This window comes from Megalobrama amblycephala, unplaced genomic scaffold (assembly GCF_018812025.1).
Source record: "Megalobrama amblycephala isolate DHTTF-2021 unplaced genomic scaffold, ASM1881202v1 scaffold414, whole genome shotgun sequence".
In the NCBI taxonomy this organism is placed as follows: Eukaryota; Metazoa; Chordata; class Actinopteri; order Cypriniformes; family Xenocyprididae; genus Megalobrama; species Megalobrama amblycephala.
Genome location: NW_025953363.1, coordinates 235,601 through 253,046, shown reverse-complemented (window position 1 = coordinate 253,046; position 17,446 = coordinate 235,601). Strand labels below are relative to the sequence as shown.

Genomic DNA, 17,446 nt, shown 5'->3' with positions numbered 1-17,446 from the left:
CGCATGTAATCCACATGTACCAGATGTGGGCCAGATCTGGACCACATTCTGTTGCTGTCTGGTTTCTGGGAACGTTACTAGGCAACGTCCTTAGCACCAGTTGGGACGTTCTGAGAATGTTCTGGGAACTTAAAATTTCTAGCGGGGTGAAGACCGACTCTCAAGACTTCTTCAGTTGTTCTATAAAGTTTGTAAGGATGTCAATCACGTCTGGAGCGCTTTATAGCTGAAATCCATGAGCTGGTTTAGTAGCCTACTTCATCTGCAGAGTTTCAAACTTGTGCATGTAGTGAGCTTCTGAACTAACACCATATGTTGTGATTTACTTGTGATTACTTTGTTCTTTGAATGAGAATGAACTTTTGGTGTTTACTATGTAGAACAACACTATTACTGCTGCTCTCATACTTTACTATCTTCTATAAAATATCACCATCTAACCTGTCACCTAACGTTCCCAGAACGTTCAGAGATGGTGAGCTCTTTTAAAGGTTGGGGAACGTTATTTGGTGGATCTTCAGGGAACATTCAGAACGTTCTGGGAATGTTTAGGGGACTATTAGTTCCTAAATGTCCTATTTGTAACATAAATAACCAAAATAGAATGGCCCTTTCATTACCAAAAGAGGACGTTTTAGGAACGTCCCTATGTTCTGTAAAGGTTCAGAATTTTCATCACTTTTAGGCAACCTTGCGCAAGGTCACAAGAACCTCGCCTTCTACATGGGCTTGACAAACTTGAAGGTCTATGGTCTTCTCTGTGATGTAATTTCCTGTATACTGTTAAACCACCAACACATTTTTTTTACTTTAAAGTGCAGACTCAGAAAGATTCAGAATGTAGATTTTTGAACATCACTGGAACATTGTAATAATGCAGATGTTCCTCAAGCCACGAGTCTGTCATGATGCATACATGTTTTTCATGTTTTCATAAACCTTTCAAGTACGCTCGTAAATTTGAAGTCTTGATGTTCCACATAATTTTTGTTAATTTTGTTGTTTTTCACATTATAACGATTTTTTTAAAAAATCATAAAAAATATGAAAAATTATGAAAAATACATATGCAGAATTTAAATGCTCACAGGTATTTTTTTTCAGTACAATTTAATGAAGGAATGAATGACAATACCATGAAGCACTGCAAAGAATGCAATAAAACAAATATTGAGAATATAAAACTATTGACTTAAACTTGTTGATTATAATTATAGAAAGAAATGATCCAGTTTAAGTGTATTGCAAAATAATCAGATGTGTCGTTTACTAGTGTAAGGAGACTGACTCGATTACATCACTCACAGTGCATTATGGGAGTGGGCGTCACTGCAGAGCTTTGATTCTTTGATTGGCTCACATTTCTCTGTAGGATCATGGCTAGTGTAGTTCTTCACCAGGAATTGCACTTAAATGTTTATAAAAAAATTAAGATGTAGTAATGCATGCAGAGCAGGTATACATCACTGATGAACTGATAAAGAACATCTGAGCTCATGGTAGATCTGTCCAACAGCACAAAGAACAGTATCTAGTTTCTTGACATTAGAGAGAATGTGCAAATTTAAGATTTAAACCAGTAAAACCCCCTTTTCAACATTCAACTCTTTGTTCCAAATTATACACAGACACAGTTGTAATGCTGAGAAAAATTTATTTGATAGCCCTTACAGCTTGTAACTGATCAAAACAGATGAACAGATCATAAAAACTGACACAACTATGTGGATGACAATGTGTGTAATGTTGCAACTGATGAGAATCAGTTATTTTCAGCCACTATCACATTTCCAGTAATCTCATATTTGATGGTGTTCCAGTCAAACACGTTTCCCTTCGGCACATACGGTTCCTGGTTTGAATAAACCGCCTTAATCTCACTGCCAGGGAGAACATAATCCCACATTTTCACATCTGAAATTTCACCTACAAAGCTCTGCTCTGGGTCAAAGGCACCCACGTATTTATCAGGGTCCTGGCCGAGCAGGACGGTGCCGCCAGGACGTATAGATTGACCTTTTCTATAGAGCCGGAACAAACTGCGCTCTCCATTCACCCACATGGCAGAAAGACCAGTCGCAGAGGCCCAGGTGACGCACAGGTGGGTCTGGAAGGTGGAGAGAGGAGGCAGGTTGAAAAATGCTCCATCGCCACTGAGGTAGAAGGACACCCGACCGTCCTTCTCTCTCCATACATTGAGCTCATCATATTGAGGCGTGCGGTAGGCAAACAGAATGATCTCCCTCCCGCTCTGGGGCTCCATCGCGACACGCATGCAGAGAGTAAATGCTGTCAGACTCAGTGACTTTTCAGGAGTGAGTTTAACAAAGCTTGAATCAGTCTTGGTTGGAAACAGAAGCACTTTACCATCAAGACCCACTGCAAAACAAAACACAAAACAAACCACTAGACACACAAAATCCTGCTCACAACCAATCCGTAAACTTGTAAAATATGGTACCTTCAGCAGCTGCTGCTGTCAGAGAGAGCAGACAGAAAAATGAAACCACTGGTACCAGCATCTTGCTGCAGGTCTGAAGGAAAATGTGCAAAAGAAAATCCATTACTCCTTTTAACAGACAAATTATTCACTGCTTCGCATTTTCATTTATGCATTTGGCAGATGCTTTTATCCAAAGTGACTTACATTGCATTATACTATACATTTGTATCTGAGTATGTGTAATCCCTGGGATCAAACCCATGACCTTGGCATTGCTAGTGCCATGCTCTAACCACTGAGCTACAGGAAAGCTGAATAAAGTTTTGAACATTAAATTTCAACAGTCAGTTTTAAGAGACACCAAAGATAGAATACTTACGATGTTCATCAGGTGATGTCAGAGAGAAGATCAGTTCAGATCAGATGTTTGTCTCACAGATGATCATGACTAGAAGTGTCTTGAGTATTTATATGCAGATTGGGTTAAGCCCAGATTCATGTACGAGCCTCCCAGTCATCTTTTTTATTTTTTTCAGTTTAACCTGGAAAGGGGAAGTCAACGTGTCCTGCATTATTGACATTATAATGATATCATTTCCCTATAATGACAACTCACAAGATCAATACAATCATGTTTCATGTGTTTTATTTTACCTATCATAGCGTACACCCACGTAGAAGGCGAAGTTCTCTAAAAAAAACAAATTCCAAACCTTTACAGAACATTAGGAACATTCCTAAAACGTTCTCTTTCGGTAATGAAAGTGCTGCAGTTCAAGGTTCCTGATATGAGTTTAGGGTTATGTTCTATTTTATGATCACAAGCATGCTGACCTGCTTTATCAATACAGAAATGTTAAATTAGTTAAACGTCAAGGGTCAGGAACACAACTAAAGCAAGTGCAACTTTAGTGTTTGCACTGTCTGTATTGGATTTATATGAATGATTTTGAACCTGGAACTTCTGTCTTCGTCTGCCTGCCTGCAAGCACCTTACACATATTAGAATGATTTTTGAAGGATAATGTGACACTGAAATACTGAAATTCAGCTTTGCATCACAGGAATAAGAAAGACTTAGTTGTTTCAGACACATGAATGCATAAATACAGTAATGACTTTTACGCATACATTGTCTGGTGAGCCTTATAGTTTCCATTTTGCTGTATAGTTTCCTCTGTCTGTCAGGTGTCCTATGTGAGATCATTTCAACTGAACCCCCCACAATAACATGGCACAATAAAATGAGAGTGGTGCCTCACCCTTTCCACAAACAGTAAATGTACGTTACAGATCATTTAGTTCACGGTAACAGATAAACTTTGGTTGACTTTGGATTTGTGCCATTGACAACTTACTTTTGTTGGAAGCTTATCACATTGCATCTGTTTGCATTAAAAAAAAAATCTTAAGTTAATTAAGATATTAAGTTTTCAAATATTTTCTTAAGAACATTTTTCTTCTTAAGAACGAACTCAGCAAAATGTTGTGTTAAGTGTACACTCAAAAAAATGATTTTTTGATGCTGTTCACTTTATGTAAACAACTTATTTTGATTCAACACCATTGTATTAGGTTTCTGGTTCAAATTTAATTGCTTCATGTTAATTTGACTTAAAACAATTACTTTTTGACTTAACTTGATGTTTTCATATTAAAATAACATGTTTCAATCAAGTAAACTCAACCAGGACTCAATCAAACAAGACTTTCACAACCCATCATGCTTTGCAAAGGGGCTGATCTAGGAGTGTAAATGTTGAAATAAACTGTTATTTTAAGCAGTTTTTAGCAACATGAGAAAATGGAGAGACTTTTTAATGTTTACTGTTCTATTATGTTGGTATTTAAAAGTTTCTGTTATGTTAATAGTTTTGGGGTTACCATCGTGGTGAAGTGTAGAACATGTGCTTGGGTTGAGGACCTGCTAACAACAATTAAAGTTGTTTTAATAATAAAAACAACTGTTTTGGGCATGCCATAAAGGGAATATACCCATCTTCTGGCTAACGCTTAACAAAAAGAGACTTTGCAGAGTGAAGATTTTGTAAAAGTTGTGAAAATGGTTCTTGAATGTGTCCAATGTGTCTTGAATGCTAAAATTAAGTTAACTTTATGTGCAAATTTTATTTCAACAAACAGAAAAATTAAGTAGTTTGTACAAAGACTAGTCTTGTTAGATCTACGTAATAAAATTATGCAAAAGAATTCATTATATTTTTTAAGTAAATCAAGCATATAATTTTTATCAGTGTAACAGAAGTTTCTGTAACAGGGACAGGTCGCTCTAAGCACCTGATAATGGACCAGTGATTAGGTTCGTTACAGGAGGGTAAGCAATCAAGGCACACAAGGACACAGACAGTAACTGAAAATGACTCAATGTATTTTGTTTGTGCAAAGATAATAATGGAAGCAAATGTAACACATTCACAACAGCAATTAAATAAAAATACATAAAATCCCGTTCTTTTTGATATCTTTGAGCTCTGTTCACTATTTAAATAGCTTTTCTCCTATTTGCCTCTATAGTTATTCGATTTATGTTTCAGTTGTTTAGTTTCTAATTTTTGGATTATAGATATTCAGTTTCACTAACTTTTAGTTTAATAAGAGCTTTTCTTATCTGGGTTTTTGTTCAACCCTTTTATATTTCACTCATAGAAAAAAGTTAACCCAAATTAAAACAATAAGAAAATTGCAATATCACAGTAGTTAAATTCGAAACAATTTGAAAACAATTCAAACTCTTCAAACAATATAACAGTCAATAACTTCTCAGTCTGTGTATAAGTGAATGTTCCTTTGTCATCCAAAGTGGAAAAAATATGTTGGTATGTGTGCAAAAGTCTCTTAGTGTAGACGAAAGCTGTGTTTCAACAGTCAATAGTGCGAAGTAATCGACGAAGGAAAAGTCAGATCACACTGTAAAAAAAATCCCAATAAAATTTACGGTAAAAAACCAGCAGCTGTGGTTGCCAGAACTTTACCGTAAAAGATACAGTAGCAACGTAAAAAAAATCTGTTAAACTTACGGTAAAATAACATTTTTCATTAACTGATATAATGTTAATTTACCAACCTAATGAAGTACTAATGTCTGTTTTGTACCTTTATAATACACTGACAGTCACCAAACACAGTGGTGAAGGACAACACTAACATATAGAAGGTGCACACAGTGTCATTCACACACACACTAAACACCATCATGGTAACATGCATGAAATTTTAAAAATGCAATAAATATTAATTTAACAACATTAGATGTAACATAAAACCCTAATGTACATAACTGATTAGAAAAAAATGAGAAAAACTAAGAAGAAATAGAGTTATTTCAATGAAAATATATAAAATGTGAAGTGTCACGCAGGGAATTGTGGGAATGTCAATTTACGTTTTTTCACTGTAAATTTTACAATTAATTGTTATTTTTCACTTCCAAAAACTGTGAATTTAACGGTAATTTACCGTAAATTTACATTAAATGTACCGTTAGATCTATTACAGTTATTCACCGTATATAGTACGGAAACTTTCTGTAAACTAACTGACAGTTTTTCACCGCAGCATTTATACAGTCTTTTACTGTTAAAATCACGGTCATTTTTTACAGTGCAGAATATACGCAATTCCACCTGATCAGTAGAAAGCACCAATCCATGGACATGCACAGGATTTCTCCATCTGCGTTTCTCTCAAATCAACAGTAGCTCGGTTGGGAGGCTCGCCATCTCGGTGTCTGAAGGGTTCGATCCATTCACACAAAAAAACCTGACCTGTTTATACAAACAGCGTCTTAAGTTTCAAAAACATTTACATACTATTTCCTTTAGAACAACACAATATACACTAATCAACCATCAATCTATATGAAATTAGTATTCAAAAACTTTTCTCTCTCATATTCAACATATATAAACATACCAGGATATGTCATCATGTGCAATATAGCGTTTAAGTGCTTAAATGGATTATTATATTACATTTATTATTACAAATTATATTTTGTTTAAAACTTTCAGCATTTTATTAAAATTATAATTATTTGAAAATTATATTCTTTTCCTTCTGTTTATTATATAGCTGAATTCTAACCTGTGTTACATAAGAAACGTCATTATAATGTGTAATGGACAATAATAATCATTAGCACAAACCTATCTAACCTAAATAACTCATCTTCACACACAAGCTATGTTATGGACATCCTGTCCAGGGGTGAGTTTCCCGAAAGCATCGTTGGTGAACCATGGTCGTAAGTCCCATTGAACTCTATTGGTAACGACGGAACTTGCGACCATAGTTCGCTTTGGGAAACGCACCCCAGATCAGCAGTGAGCATTGTAATATTATCAGACCACATGTGTGGTAATTGGTATTCTGATGTTCCGGTGTGGTTGATCGAGTAAAGGCTGAAATGAGACGTGTATGTGTGAGCTCTGAGTTATTTCTTTGTACGACACTATTTTGAGTGACTACACAAGAACAATACATGGTGTCAGAACTTTATTGATTGTGGCAAGATGGATTCGTCGGGGGTTCCTATGCCGAAAATGGCACGAGCAGCTCATGTTCGCCGGGCCGCTGCGCGACAAGGCCGAAGAGACAATGTGCAGCTATCTGCTCCTGTGGGTAGGCAAAAAGGGACGTGATGTTTATAATACATGGACATTGTCAGCAGATGAATCGAAAAAACTGCAGTCATATTTTTTTTTTAAGTTTGAGGAGTACGTCATGCCAAAAGCCAACCCGATCTTCGCGAGGTACAAGTTTCATGAAAAAATACAGGGGGAACATGAATCGTTTGAGCACTTCGTCACGGAGCTTAAACTGCTTGTGAAAGACTGTGGATATACGAATAGTGACGAAATGGTACGGGACCGCATAGTCTTTGCAACGAACTCCCCAAAAGTCAGAGAGAAACTGTTAAATCAAGGCGCCGATCTAACACTTGAAAGAGCAATTGATATTGTGCGTTCCCACGAAGCAGCGCAAGACCAGCTCAGGATGATAAACTCGCCTGCAACGGCAGCGCAGAACCGTGCAGCACACGTGGTGTGTATGCTGCGTTCCAGGCAGGTTTTGAGCCCGTAAGTCACGATTTCAAATCACGACTCACGACTTTGTAGCGTTCCAGGAAAGTCACGCCAAACTGCGTAAAAGTGTAAACAAACCAACATGGCGGACCGTACGGGGCTTATGCTCATTAATTATTTCTATCACCAAAGGTGCTTACTCCTTGCTTATTTAAGGGAAACGGAGGAGGAAAACGGCGCATAAGGCAAGAGAAGCTGTTATACCTTTTATTTTACCGTGCACTTGCATAAACACGGCATCCGTAGGGGCTGCCATTGTTGTTTCACGGGCTATGTGACGTCAGAACTCGTAACTGGGAGTACATCGATCTGGTACGAGTTCACGGGTGGGAAGTCACGGCTTTGACTGCTGTTCCAGTGCACTTTCACGGGTAGAAGGTTGGAAAAACACGGGTTACGGGTTGCCTGGAACGCGGCATAAGCAAAAAGACTACAGTGTACAGGCAGAAACATGAATCTCCCGCGAAGGAAACGGATAGAGCTACCGACAAAAACAGGTCATGTGGTCGATGTGCACAGCAGCACAGCCAGAGGGACGCGTGCCCTGCAAAAGGCCGTCGGTGCAAAATATGCAATAAACTCAACCACTCTGCAAAGGTATGTAAATCAAAACAACATGTTATACATAGAACTGTTCACATAGTGGAAAATACAGGCATATTAGAGGCGGATGAACTGTTTATTGATGCAATTAACAAAGAGCACGAAAACACAGAATGTGAACAGGCCTTTGCGGAACTTGAATTAGGACCTCAAGCAAACAAAGTTAAATTCAAGTTGGATACTGGGGCCCAGGTGAACATTATTCCAGCCAGTAGATTTAAAAATCTTTTCAGCACAACTGAACTGAAACCCGCAACATGCCGTCTTACAGGCTATGGCGGAGAGCCACTTGATGTTAAAGGAACATGTCAGCTCAACTGCAGATACAAAGACGCAGAAGCTTTGCTGGAATTTTACGTAGTAAGCACACACGCACCTCCTATACTTGGCTTGAGAGCATGCCTGGACATGGGGCTGATAAAGCTTGTCTTTTCAGTTGATGCAGACAAAGACAAACCCTGTGGTATCATACAAGAGTTCCAGGATGTCTTTCATGGGATTGGTCAATTTCCAGGAGAATGTACCATACACCTGGATCCTACAGCTGTCCCTGTCGTGTATCCGCCCAGGAGGATTCCGTTCATGCTGCGCAGTCGGCTCAAAAAGGAGCTAGACAGCATGGAAAAAGCAGGCATCATTGTTAAAGTTACGGAACCCACAGACTGGGTCAATGCCCTGGTGGTTGTCGAAAAACCTCGCACTGGAAAGCTCAGGGTATGTCTGGACCCCAGAGACTTGAATAAAGCTATCAAAAGGCCCCATTACCCCCTGCCGACTCTGGACGACATCACCCCAAAACTCGCCGGAGCACAATTTTTCAGTGTGCTTGACGCAAAATCTGGATACTGGGCTATCAAGCTGTCAGAAGAGTCATCAAAACTAACGACATTCAATACTGTAGTGGGGAAGGTACAGATTTCTACGTCTACCTTTTGGGCTGATCTCTGCTCAAGACGAGTTTCAGAGAAAGATAGATGAGACTTATGAAGGGCTCGACGGCGTTGCAGCCATTGTAGATGACATACTCGTCTTTGGAAAAACAAAAGAGGAGCATGATGCAAACTTACACACTGTGCTAATGAGGACCCGTGAAAAAGGGGTACGCCTCAATCCAGACAAAAGTGTGAAATGTGTCCCTGAGGTCAGTTACTTCGGTCACAAGCTAACACGTGAAGGCATCAAACCTGATCCAGAAAAAATCAGCGCGATAAAAGACATGAGCCCTCCAAAGAATAAGTCTGAGCTAGAAACCATCTTGGGTATGGTCAATTACTTGTCCAGATTTGCACCAAATCTGTCAGAAATAAACGCTCCTCTGAGGCTGCTCTTGAAGCAAAATAATGAATTTGTGTGGGACGAGACTCAGAAGAAAGCATTTGAGAAGATGAAAGAGCTGATCACATGAGAGCCTGGTCCAGTCCTGTCTTACTACGACCCTGGTAAAGAGCTCCGCCTGCAGGTAGATGCGTCAAAAAGTGGCCTAGGCGCTGTACTGCTCCAGGACCACAAACCCATCGCATATGCTTCGAAATCCCTCACACCAACAGAAGAAAACTATGCGCAGATCGAAAAGGAATTGTATGCTGTGGTGTTTGGATGCAAACGTTTTCACGCATATGTCTATGGTAGAAAGGTAATCGTTGAGTCAGACCACAAACCTTTAGAACCCATCCTGAGAAAGCCTCTTGCAGCCGCATCTCCACGCCTTCAGAGGATGATCTTGCAATTACAGAGGTACGATATCTGATATAAATTGTGCACCGTCCAGGAAAAGACATTCCAATAGCAGATGCGCTTTCCAGGAAGTCCATTGCGTACAGACTTGAATCACTGGACGAAGATATGGATGCACAAATACACACAGTTGTAGCTAATCTTCCTGTAAGCGACAGAAAGCTAACAGACATCCGAAAAGCAGCAGAGCAAGATCCACAGCTTACCTCCCTGAGAAGTGTGATAAAAGCTGGCTGGCCTGATGTGAGGAAAAAGTGCCCCTTCTGCCTTGCTGAGTATTGGAATCACAGAGATGAGATTTCAGAGATTGAAGGGCTTTTTATTTTATTTTGGCCAGGCATGAACAAACAGATTGAGGAAATGGTGGAAAGATGCACCACATGCTTAGAGCTCCGAAAATCTAATCCAAAAGAGCCCATGATCTCTCACCAGATCCCAGAATGTCCGTGGCAGATCGTTGCGACAGACTTGCTCATGTGGAACGGTGACGACTATTTAATAGTTGTAGACTACTACAGCAGATTCTTTGAGCTGGAGAGACTCCATTCGACCACGTCATCAGCAGTGATCCAAAAACTGAAGGCCATCTTCGCCAGGCATGGTGTACCTGAAAGAGTAATTTCAGATAATGGCCCACAGTACAGCTCGCATGACTTTAGAGACTTTGCGATTCAGTGGGACTAGTCCGCACTACCCGCAAAGCAATGGTCTTGCTGAAAAGACAGTGCAGACAGCAAAGGCCATATTGAGTAAAGCACATGCTGAGAAGAAGGACCCTTACCTCAGCTTGCTGGAACACAGGAATACCCCTGTTGATGGATTTAAGTCTCCCTCACAATTGCTGATGAGTAGACGTCTTCGCTCCATCCTGCCCATGTCAGGAAAACAGCTACAGCCTCAGATTGTCGATATAAAACTGGTGAATGCGAAAAGGACACTAAAACAAGCAAAACAGAGACAGTACTATGATCGCACTGCACAGCCATTGTCAGCTTTGACACAAGGGGTTAATGTTCGCTTTCAACAAGCCAATGGCTGATGGATGCCCGCTACTGTATTGCAACCTGCGGACACACAACGGTCATATCTTATCCGCACCCCCGATGATCAAATATTCCGCCGCAATCGCCGACACTTAATGGAAACCTGAGGAAACGTACAGTGATCCACCTGTGGATACAGGAGGACTGAAAGAAAACACTTGCAATGTGCAACAGCAAGCTAAACCCCCTCAGTTTACATGCTCTGGTCGCATGGTGAAACCTAGAGACATTTTTGATTTGTAAAACAAACTTCTGACTTTCGGTAAGAAGTAAAGCAAACATTTCAAGTATGTGGACGCTAGTCTAAAGATAGTTTTGTTGAAAGTGTGTTCTGCATGTCATTAGTTTTTAGCTAATTGCTCCAGGGTACCTAATATACCAGCGTAATTTTAGTTATAGGGATTCATTGTAAATCTGTTCCATAAGTGCAATGCTAAACTTTCCGCCCCCTCTTAATGTGACCTGATATGTTTAATTTGAGTGTGAAGTCTGTCATATTAGACTTGGGTGATAACATAAAACTTCATAAAAAGGGGGATGTAATATTATCAGACCACATGTGTGGTAATTGGTATTCTGAATGCTGATTGGTTGTTAGCTCTCACATGTTCCGGTGTGGTTGTTCACGAGTTCACATTTACATATAATTAAGTGTGGTAAGGGTTATGCATATTTGGCGTGCTGTCCGGGGGGGAGGGCTCCGAGCTTGGAAATTTTGGCCCGAACCCAGAGTACTCCCCCCCTCGTTGAGATAGAAGTAGATAGAACTGAAGTGAGGAGAAGGGGTGGAGGAGGGATGCTGATGAACTGTCAGACGAACAGAGGTAAGTCTGCTGTATTTATACCTCTTGTCATGATTGCATTGATTAACTGAATGCTCTCCACATGAGCTAGTTAGGTTAATTATCTGCACCTGTTCCTCCCGAACCTTGTTTAATAAAACATCATATCGAGTAAAGGAGTAAAATAAATGAGATGTGTATGTGTGAGCTCTGAGTTATTTCTTTGTACGGCACTATTTTGAGTGACTACACAAGAACAATACAAGCATCACTCAATAAGCAACTGTTGTTCCCAGGTGAAAAAAAAGTACATTTCTATAATATACTTAAAGTGCTCTATTTTTGTGCACTAATTTTGTACTTAATATACTAAAAATTCTTCTTTAGTACTACTTAAGATAATCTTAAGAACATCTAAGTGTACTCAACTATTTTGAGACAGCATTAAATACGAACTTAAATGTGCTTTTAATATACTATCTCTGTATTTAAAAAAAATGTATTTAGATACCACTTATAGTACATTTGAACCCACAGTGTACTACAAGTGGTAATTAAATATATTTTTTAAATACAGAGATAGTATTAAAAGCACATTTTAGTTCATATTTAATGCTGTCTCAAAATAGCACAGTTGAGTACTTAGATGTTCTTAAGAAGTACTAAAGATGAATTTTTCATCTTAGAAATTCCAACTTTCCAATCTTCCTGTTGTAATCGTATCAGTCTCTGTATCTCATGATTAATCCAGATGTTCTTCCTCTGTCGTTTACACTGTTGTCTTCTTCTAGCACTTCCTCCTCTTCTTCACTGAAGTCTTCATCTGGCTCAACTTCGCTTGAGGTTGCAACATGCTCTCTTCACCCTCATGTGCCTACTCGTTAATCTTTGTGGTTAGATACAAGCAGTTCACGAACTTCAACTTTCACAACATTCTGCACATCTCATTTTGTTTCAATTACACACAGGATGCAACATCATTCTGAGTTGCAGTTTGCACAACATAGCATTTCATGCAAGCATATATGGCATTATCTCAAAAGTAAATAAAGAAAAAACATAGCAATTATTAATTTTTGGCAATAACTCAAAAGCAATGGACCATGTGTACTTGTATTTACTGTATATAGTATACTGTAAAATAAAACACAGCAGGATTATTTAAGTGGGCTACTTTTATACAGCAGGACAATTTTTAGCAATATAAAAGCTAAAAAAAGTAATTGTGATCAATTGCAGGTTTTGCTAAATAAATGCACACTTCATTGTATCTTTAAATATTAAATCTTGATGCTCCGCATCTTTTGATAATTCTGTTTTTGATTAAAATTAGAGAGAAAAACTAATGTTAAAAAGTCAAGGGTCAAGAGCCTGACTAAAGCAAACCCTAATCTCCAAAATGGAGACTAACTAAATTCAACTAAATATTTACATTAAAACAATATAAACCTTTGGTAATTCTCAATAAAAACTTCTGTAGATGGGATTTTGCTGTGCACACAACAAATGTGACAATACGGTTTCGGGGAAACAATAACAATCATGACTAGCTAGTTAAGTTCTTCAACCATGTTATCTATGGTAGTTAAGCAGCAAGTTCTATCACTGAATGTGAAACGTACCCCTAATGAGTGAAGTTGGTAATGCTGTTGTTTAATCCTCTTCTGCGGATATGTTGAGAGATTTAAAATCGAGGTTAGATTTATCTTGGCAACCAGATAGTTGTACATTTTCCTACTGTGGAAGTCAATGGCTAGAGTCACTGTCTGGTTACTAGAATTCTTCAAAATATCTTTTTTGTGTGTTTAACAGAAGAAACGCATACATGTTTGGAACAACGTGAGGGTGAATAAATGAAGACAGAATTTTCCTTTTTGGCTGAACTATCCCTTTAAGTGAAGCTAAATGGTCATTAACTGTCACGGTGCACACAAGAACAAGATGTTAGGATCCAGTTGCAGCATTTATTATAGGGTAATCCAAGGTCAGAATCCAGAAAACAGGCAAGGGTCAAAATCCAAATAACAGTCCACAAAAACAGAAAGCCAGAGGTAACAAACAGTGCACACAACAAATACAACCCAACAACTGAGGACAGAAACAACTGAGACTGAATAGACAGACACTAATGAACTAACACAAAACAGCTGAGTGCAATGAAATGAGGATAAGTAGTCCAGGAGTGAATTATGGGAAATGAAGTCCAAAACAGTGAACAATACTCCATGTTGGAGTGCCCTCTGGTGGCTAAACTTGGGCACTCCAATTTGTGATCATGACATTACCCCCTCCTTACGGAGCGGCTACCAGACGCTCCATGAAACAAAACAAAAAACAAAAACACAACTCTCAGGAGGGAGGTGGACTGGAGGAGGACCGGGGGAGGGACGGCGGGCCAGGACCAGAGCCCCCAACCGAAGGCCAGGGGGGAGCCGGAGGAACAGACCACGGGGGCTCTAAGAAGGTCGGGGTCCTGGCTGAATGCCAGGGCGGCGCTGGAGGAACTGACCAGCCGGGTTCCCTGGGGTCTGGAGTCCTGGCTGGTTGCCAGGGCGGTGCTGGAGGAACTGACGGCGGCAGGACAGAAGGCTTGGTTGACGGCGGCGGCAGGGCTGGCGGCCTGGGCGGCGGCGGCGGCAGGGCTGGCGGCAGGGCTGGCCAAGGGTGCTCCGTGGTCATATCAGGGAGAGCGGGCTGCTCTGGGACGACAGCAGGCTGCTCGGGCTGCTCTGGGACGACATCAGGCTGCTCTGGGACGACAGCAGCCTCTGGCGGGCAGACTGCTCCAAAGTCCATAGAACTCGAGTTCATCCTCCACGCACGCAGGACAGCCAAAACATAAAAGGTGAAAACAGCCCTCTTGGCCATGACAGGACTGACAAGGAGAGCGGGCTGCTCTGGAATGACAGCAGGTTGCTCTGGAACAACAGCGGGTTGCTCTGGGACGACCGCAGGCTGCTCGGGCTGGCAGACTGCTCTAAAGTCTATAGAGCTCGAGTTCATCCTCAGCGCACGCAGGACAGCCAAAACATAAAAAGTAAGCACAGCCCTCTGGGCCAAGACAGGACTGACCAAGAGAGCAGGCTGCTCTGGAGCGGACTCACTGGCTGGAGCGGACTCACTGGCTGGAGCTGGCTTTGGAGCGGACTTGCTGGCTGGTGCGGGCTCACAGGCTTGGAGAGGATTCCCAAACTTGAGCGGATTGATGGACTGGAGCGGGTGCTGGAGGTATCCGTATCTGCCCATTCCCATGCAGATACAGGTAGTTGGAGAAATTCCAGAAACTTAAATTCCCCACGAACTCCATCTCCCATTGCGGCAGGGGGTCATCAAGACACTGATTAAACAGGTCCCTAAGGACCAAATCAGGGAGATTAAATCTCTCCGCCCACGACCAAAACCGTTGGGTGAATTTCCGCACCTCCATACCCCTCTGCCGAAGCTCAGCTAATTCTTGGGGACTGCTCCCACTTCCCCGTGTGCTGGACGGTGGCCGGACTCTCCTGCTGCTGGATCCTTGCATTGGTGGTTTGTTCTGTCACGGTGCACACAAGAACAAGATGTTAGGATCCAGTTGCAGAATTTATTATAGGGTAATCCAAGGTCAGAATCCAGAAAACAGGCAAGGGTCAAAATCCAAATAACAGTCCACAAAAACAGAAAGCCAGAGGTAACAAACAGTGCACGCAACAAATACAACAAACCAACAACTGAGGACAGAAACAACTGAGACTAAATAGACAGACACTAATGAACTAACACAAAACAGCTGAGTGCAATGAAATGAGGATAAGTAGTCCAGGAGTGAATTATGGGAAATGAAGTCAAAACAGTGAACAATAGTCCATGTTGGAGTGCCCTCTCGTGGCTAAACTTGGGCAATCCAATTTGTGATCATGACATTAACATGAAGTAATGTGTCTTTATTGATTCTGGTGTTTTTGTGTTATAATGATAACATTTTCCAATAATGTTTGGACTCACTGTATGTAAAAAAAAAAAATATATATATATATATACAGATTTTAAAAAAATGTAAATGCTCATTGCTCAGAGGTCGTTTTTTCATAGCCTTTAATGCAGAAATGAACTACATAGCTTTGCAAATAATGTTTTTGTTGTGGATTATAATTATAGCTACAATATAAGTTTATTGCAAAATAATCTAATATAGAAGTCATTCAGAACCACATGGAGACTGATTATGTCAATAGCAGTGCTTTATGGGAGTAGACAGTCACTTCAGAGCTCTATTTCTCTGATTGGTGGATATTTCTATGCGGGATCATGGGTAGTGTAGTTCTTCACCATGAATTGCCTTGTTAAACCTTTTAAAGCAACACAGACTGATGGCTTCAGCATAAATATATATAACTGGTAAGTAACATCAGAGAGTTTTTGTGAAGTAAATATATATATATATATACACACTTTTTTTGTGAGAAAACATTACCAGTTACTAGACTGAGGTTAAGCAATTGAGAACATTTTTTCGGAATTATGCACAGACAAAGCAGTTGTAATGCTGAAAAAATTTATTTGTTAGCCCTTACAGCTTTGCAAGTCATTAAAACAGAAAAACAGATTATAGAGACTGATACAACTGTGTAACATTACAGCTGATGAGAATCATTTATCTTGCACCACTTGAACATTGTCAATAATCTCATATTTGATGGTGTTCCAATTGAACACGTTTCCCTTCGGCACATATGGTTCCTGGTTTGAATAAACCGCCTTAATCTCACTGCCAGAGAGAACATGATCCCACATGTTCACATCTGAAATTTCACCTACAAAGCTCTGCTCTGCATCAAAGGCACCCATATATTTATCACAGTCTTGGCCGAGCAGGACGGTGCCGCCAGGACGAACTAAGTGACCTTTTCTATAGAGCTGGTACACACTGCGCCGTCCGTCCACCCAAAGGGCAGAGAGACCAGTCGCAGAGTCCCAGGTGACGCACAGGTGAGTGTGAAAGGTGGAGAGAGGAGGCAGACGGAAAAGTGGTCCAGAACTACTAGTCTGAAGATACAAGGTCAACCGGCCATCTTTCATTCTCCACAAGTTGAGTTCATCGTGGTTGGGTGTGCGGTAGGTGAACAGAATGATCTGCCGCTGGAGCTCCGTCGCGACACGCATGCAGAGAGTAAACGCTGTCAGATTCAGTGGCTTTTCAGGAGTGAGTTTAACATAGCTTGAAGCAGTCTTGGTTGGAAACAGAAGCACTTTACCACCAAGACCCACTGCAAGACGAAACACAAAACAAACCACAAAAATATACAAGCGAAATCACACTTACAAAAATCAGTGTAAACTATTCATTAAGACAAAATATGGTACCTTCAGTAGCCGCTGGTTTCAGAGAGAGCAGACAGAAAAATAAAACCACTGACAACAACATCTTGTTGCAGGTCTGAATGAAAAAGAGCAAAAGAAAATCCATTACTACTTTTAGCACAATTATTCATTGTTTCATTGTTTTAATATTAAATTAAATAAGTTTATTACTACTCTATGCTTTCAATCACATTTTAGAGATTCAAGCTGAGAATACTTACAATGATCAGCACGTCTTATATGAGAGAAGATCAGATCAATCAATTTGTTTATCTCCTAAATGGTCGTTCTTTTCAATTTATCCTGTAAAAAAGGGAAGTTGACGTGCAATGACACTGCATGCGGTTTTGAAGTTACTGAATGCAATTTGCAGTTATGGGTTAATTTAATGTGTGACTA

General features: G+C 40.2%; 2 protein-coding genes across 2 annotated transcripts; both read right to left on the bottom strand.

Annotated features, from left to right (window-relative positions):
* Positions 1–1,634: 1,634 nt before the first annotated feature.
* On the bottom strand, positions 1,635–2,982 carry LOC125261416 (pentraxin fusion protein-like). Its single transcript, XM_048179979.1, has 3 exons — positions 2,823–2,982; positions 2,462–2,534; positions 1,635–2,379 (listed from the first exon to the last, which is right to left on the bottom strand). The coding sequence occupies exons 1-3, from the start codon at positions 2,829–2,831 to the stop codon at positions 1,763–1,765; spliced, it is 699 nt and encodes a 232-aa protein (XP_048035936.1). The 5' UTR covers positions 2,832–2,982; the 3' UTR covers positions 1,635–1,762.
* A 13,261-nt stretch (positions 2,983–16,243) lies between these two features.
* Positions 16,244–17,381, bottom strand: LOC125261417 (pentraxin fusion protein-like). The gene is made up of 3 exons (XM_048179980.1): positions 17,269–17,381; positions 17,051–17,123; positions 16,244–16,953 (listed from the first exon to the last, which is right to left on the bottom strand). The coding sequence occupies exons 2-3, from the start codon at positions 17,109–17,111 to the stop codon at positions 16,337–16,339; spliced, it is 678 nt and encodes a 225-aa protein (XP_048035937.1). The 5' UTR covers positions 17,112–17,123; positions 17,269–17,381; the 3' UTR covers positions 16,244–16,336.
* Between the last annotated feature and the right edge of the window lie 65 nt (positions 17,382–17,446).

Bases quoted from the DNA above. Each gene is read 5' to 3' on its own strand.
- LOC125261417 (XM_048179980.1), bottom strand. From the start codon at position 17,111: ATGTTGTTGTCAGTGGTTTTATTTTTCTGTCTGCTCTCTCTGAAACCA. The intron at 16,954-17,050 runs GTACCATATTTT...TTCGTCTTGCAG, and splicing joins GAAACCAGCGGCTACTGAAG to TGGGTCTTGGTGGTAAAGTG.
- LOC125261416 (XM_048179979.1), bottom strand. The intron at 2,380-2,461 runs GTACCATATTTT...TTTGTTTTGCAG, and splicing joins GACAGCAGCAGCTGCTGAAG to TGGGTCTTGATGGTAAAGTG.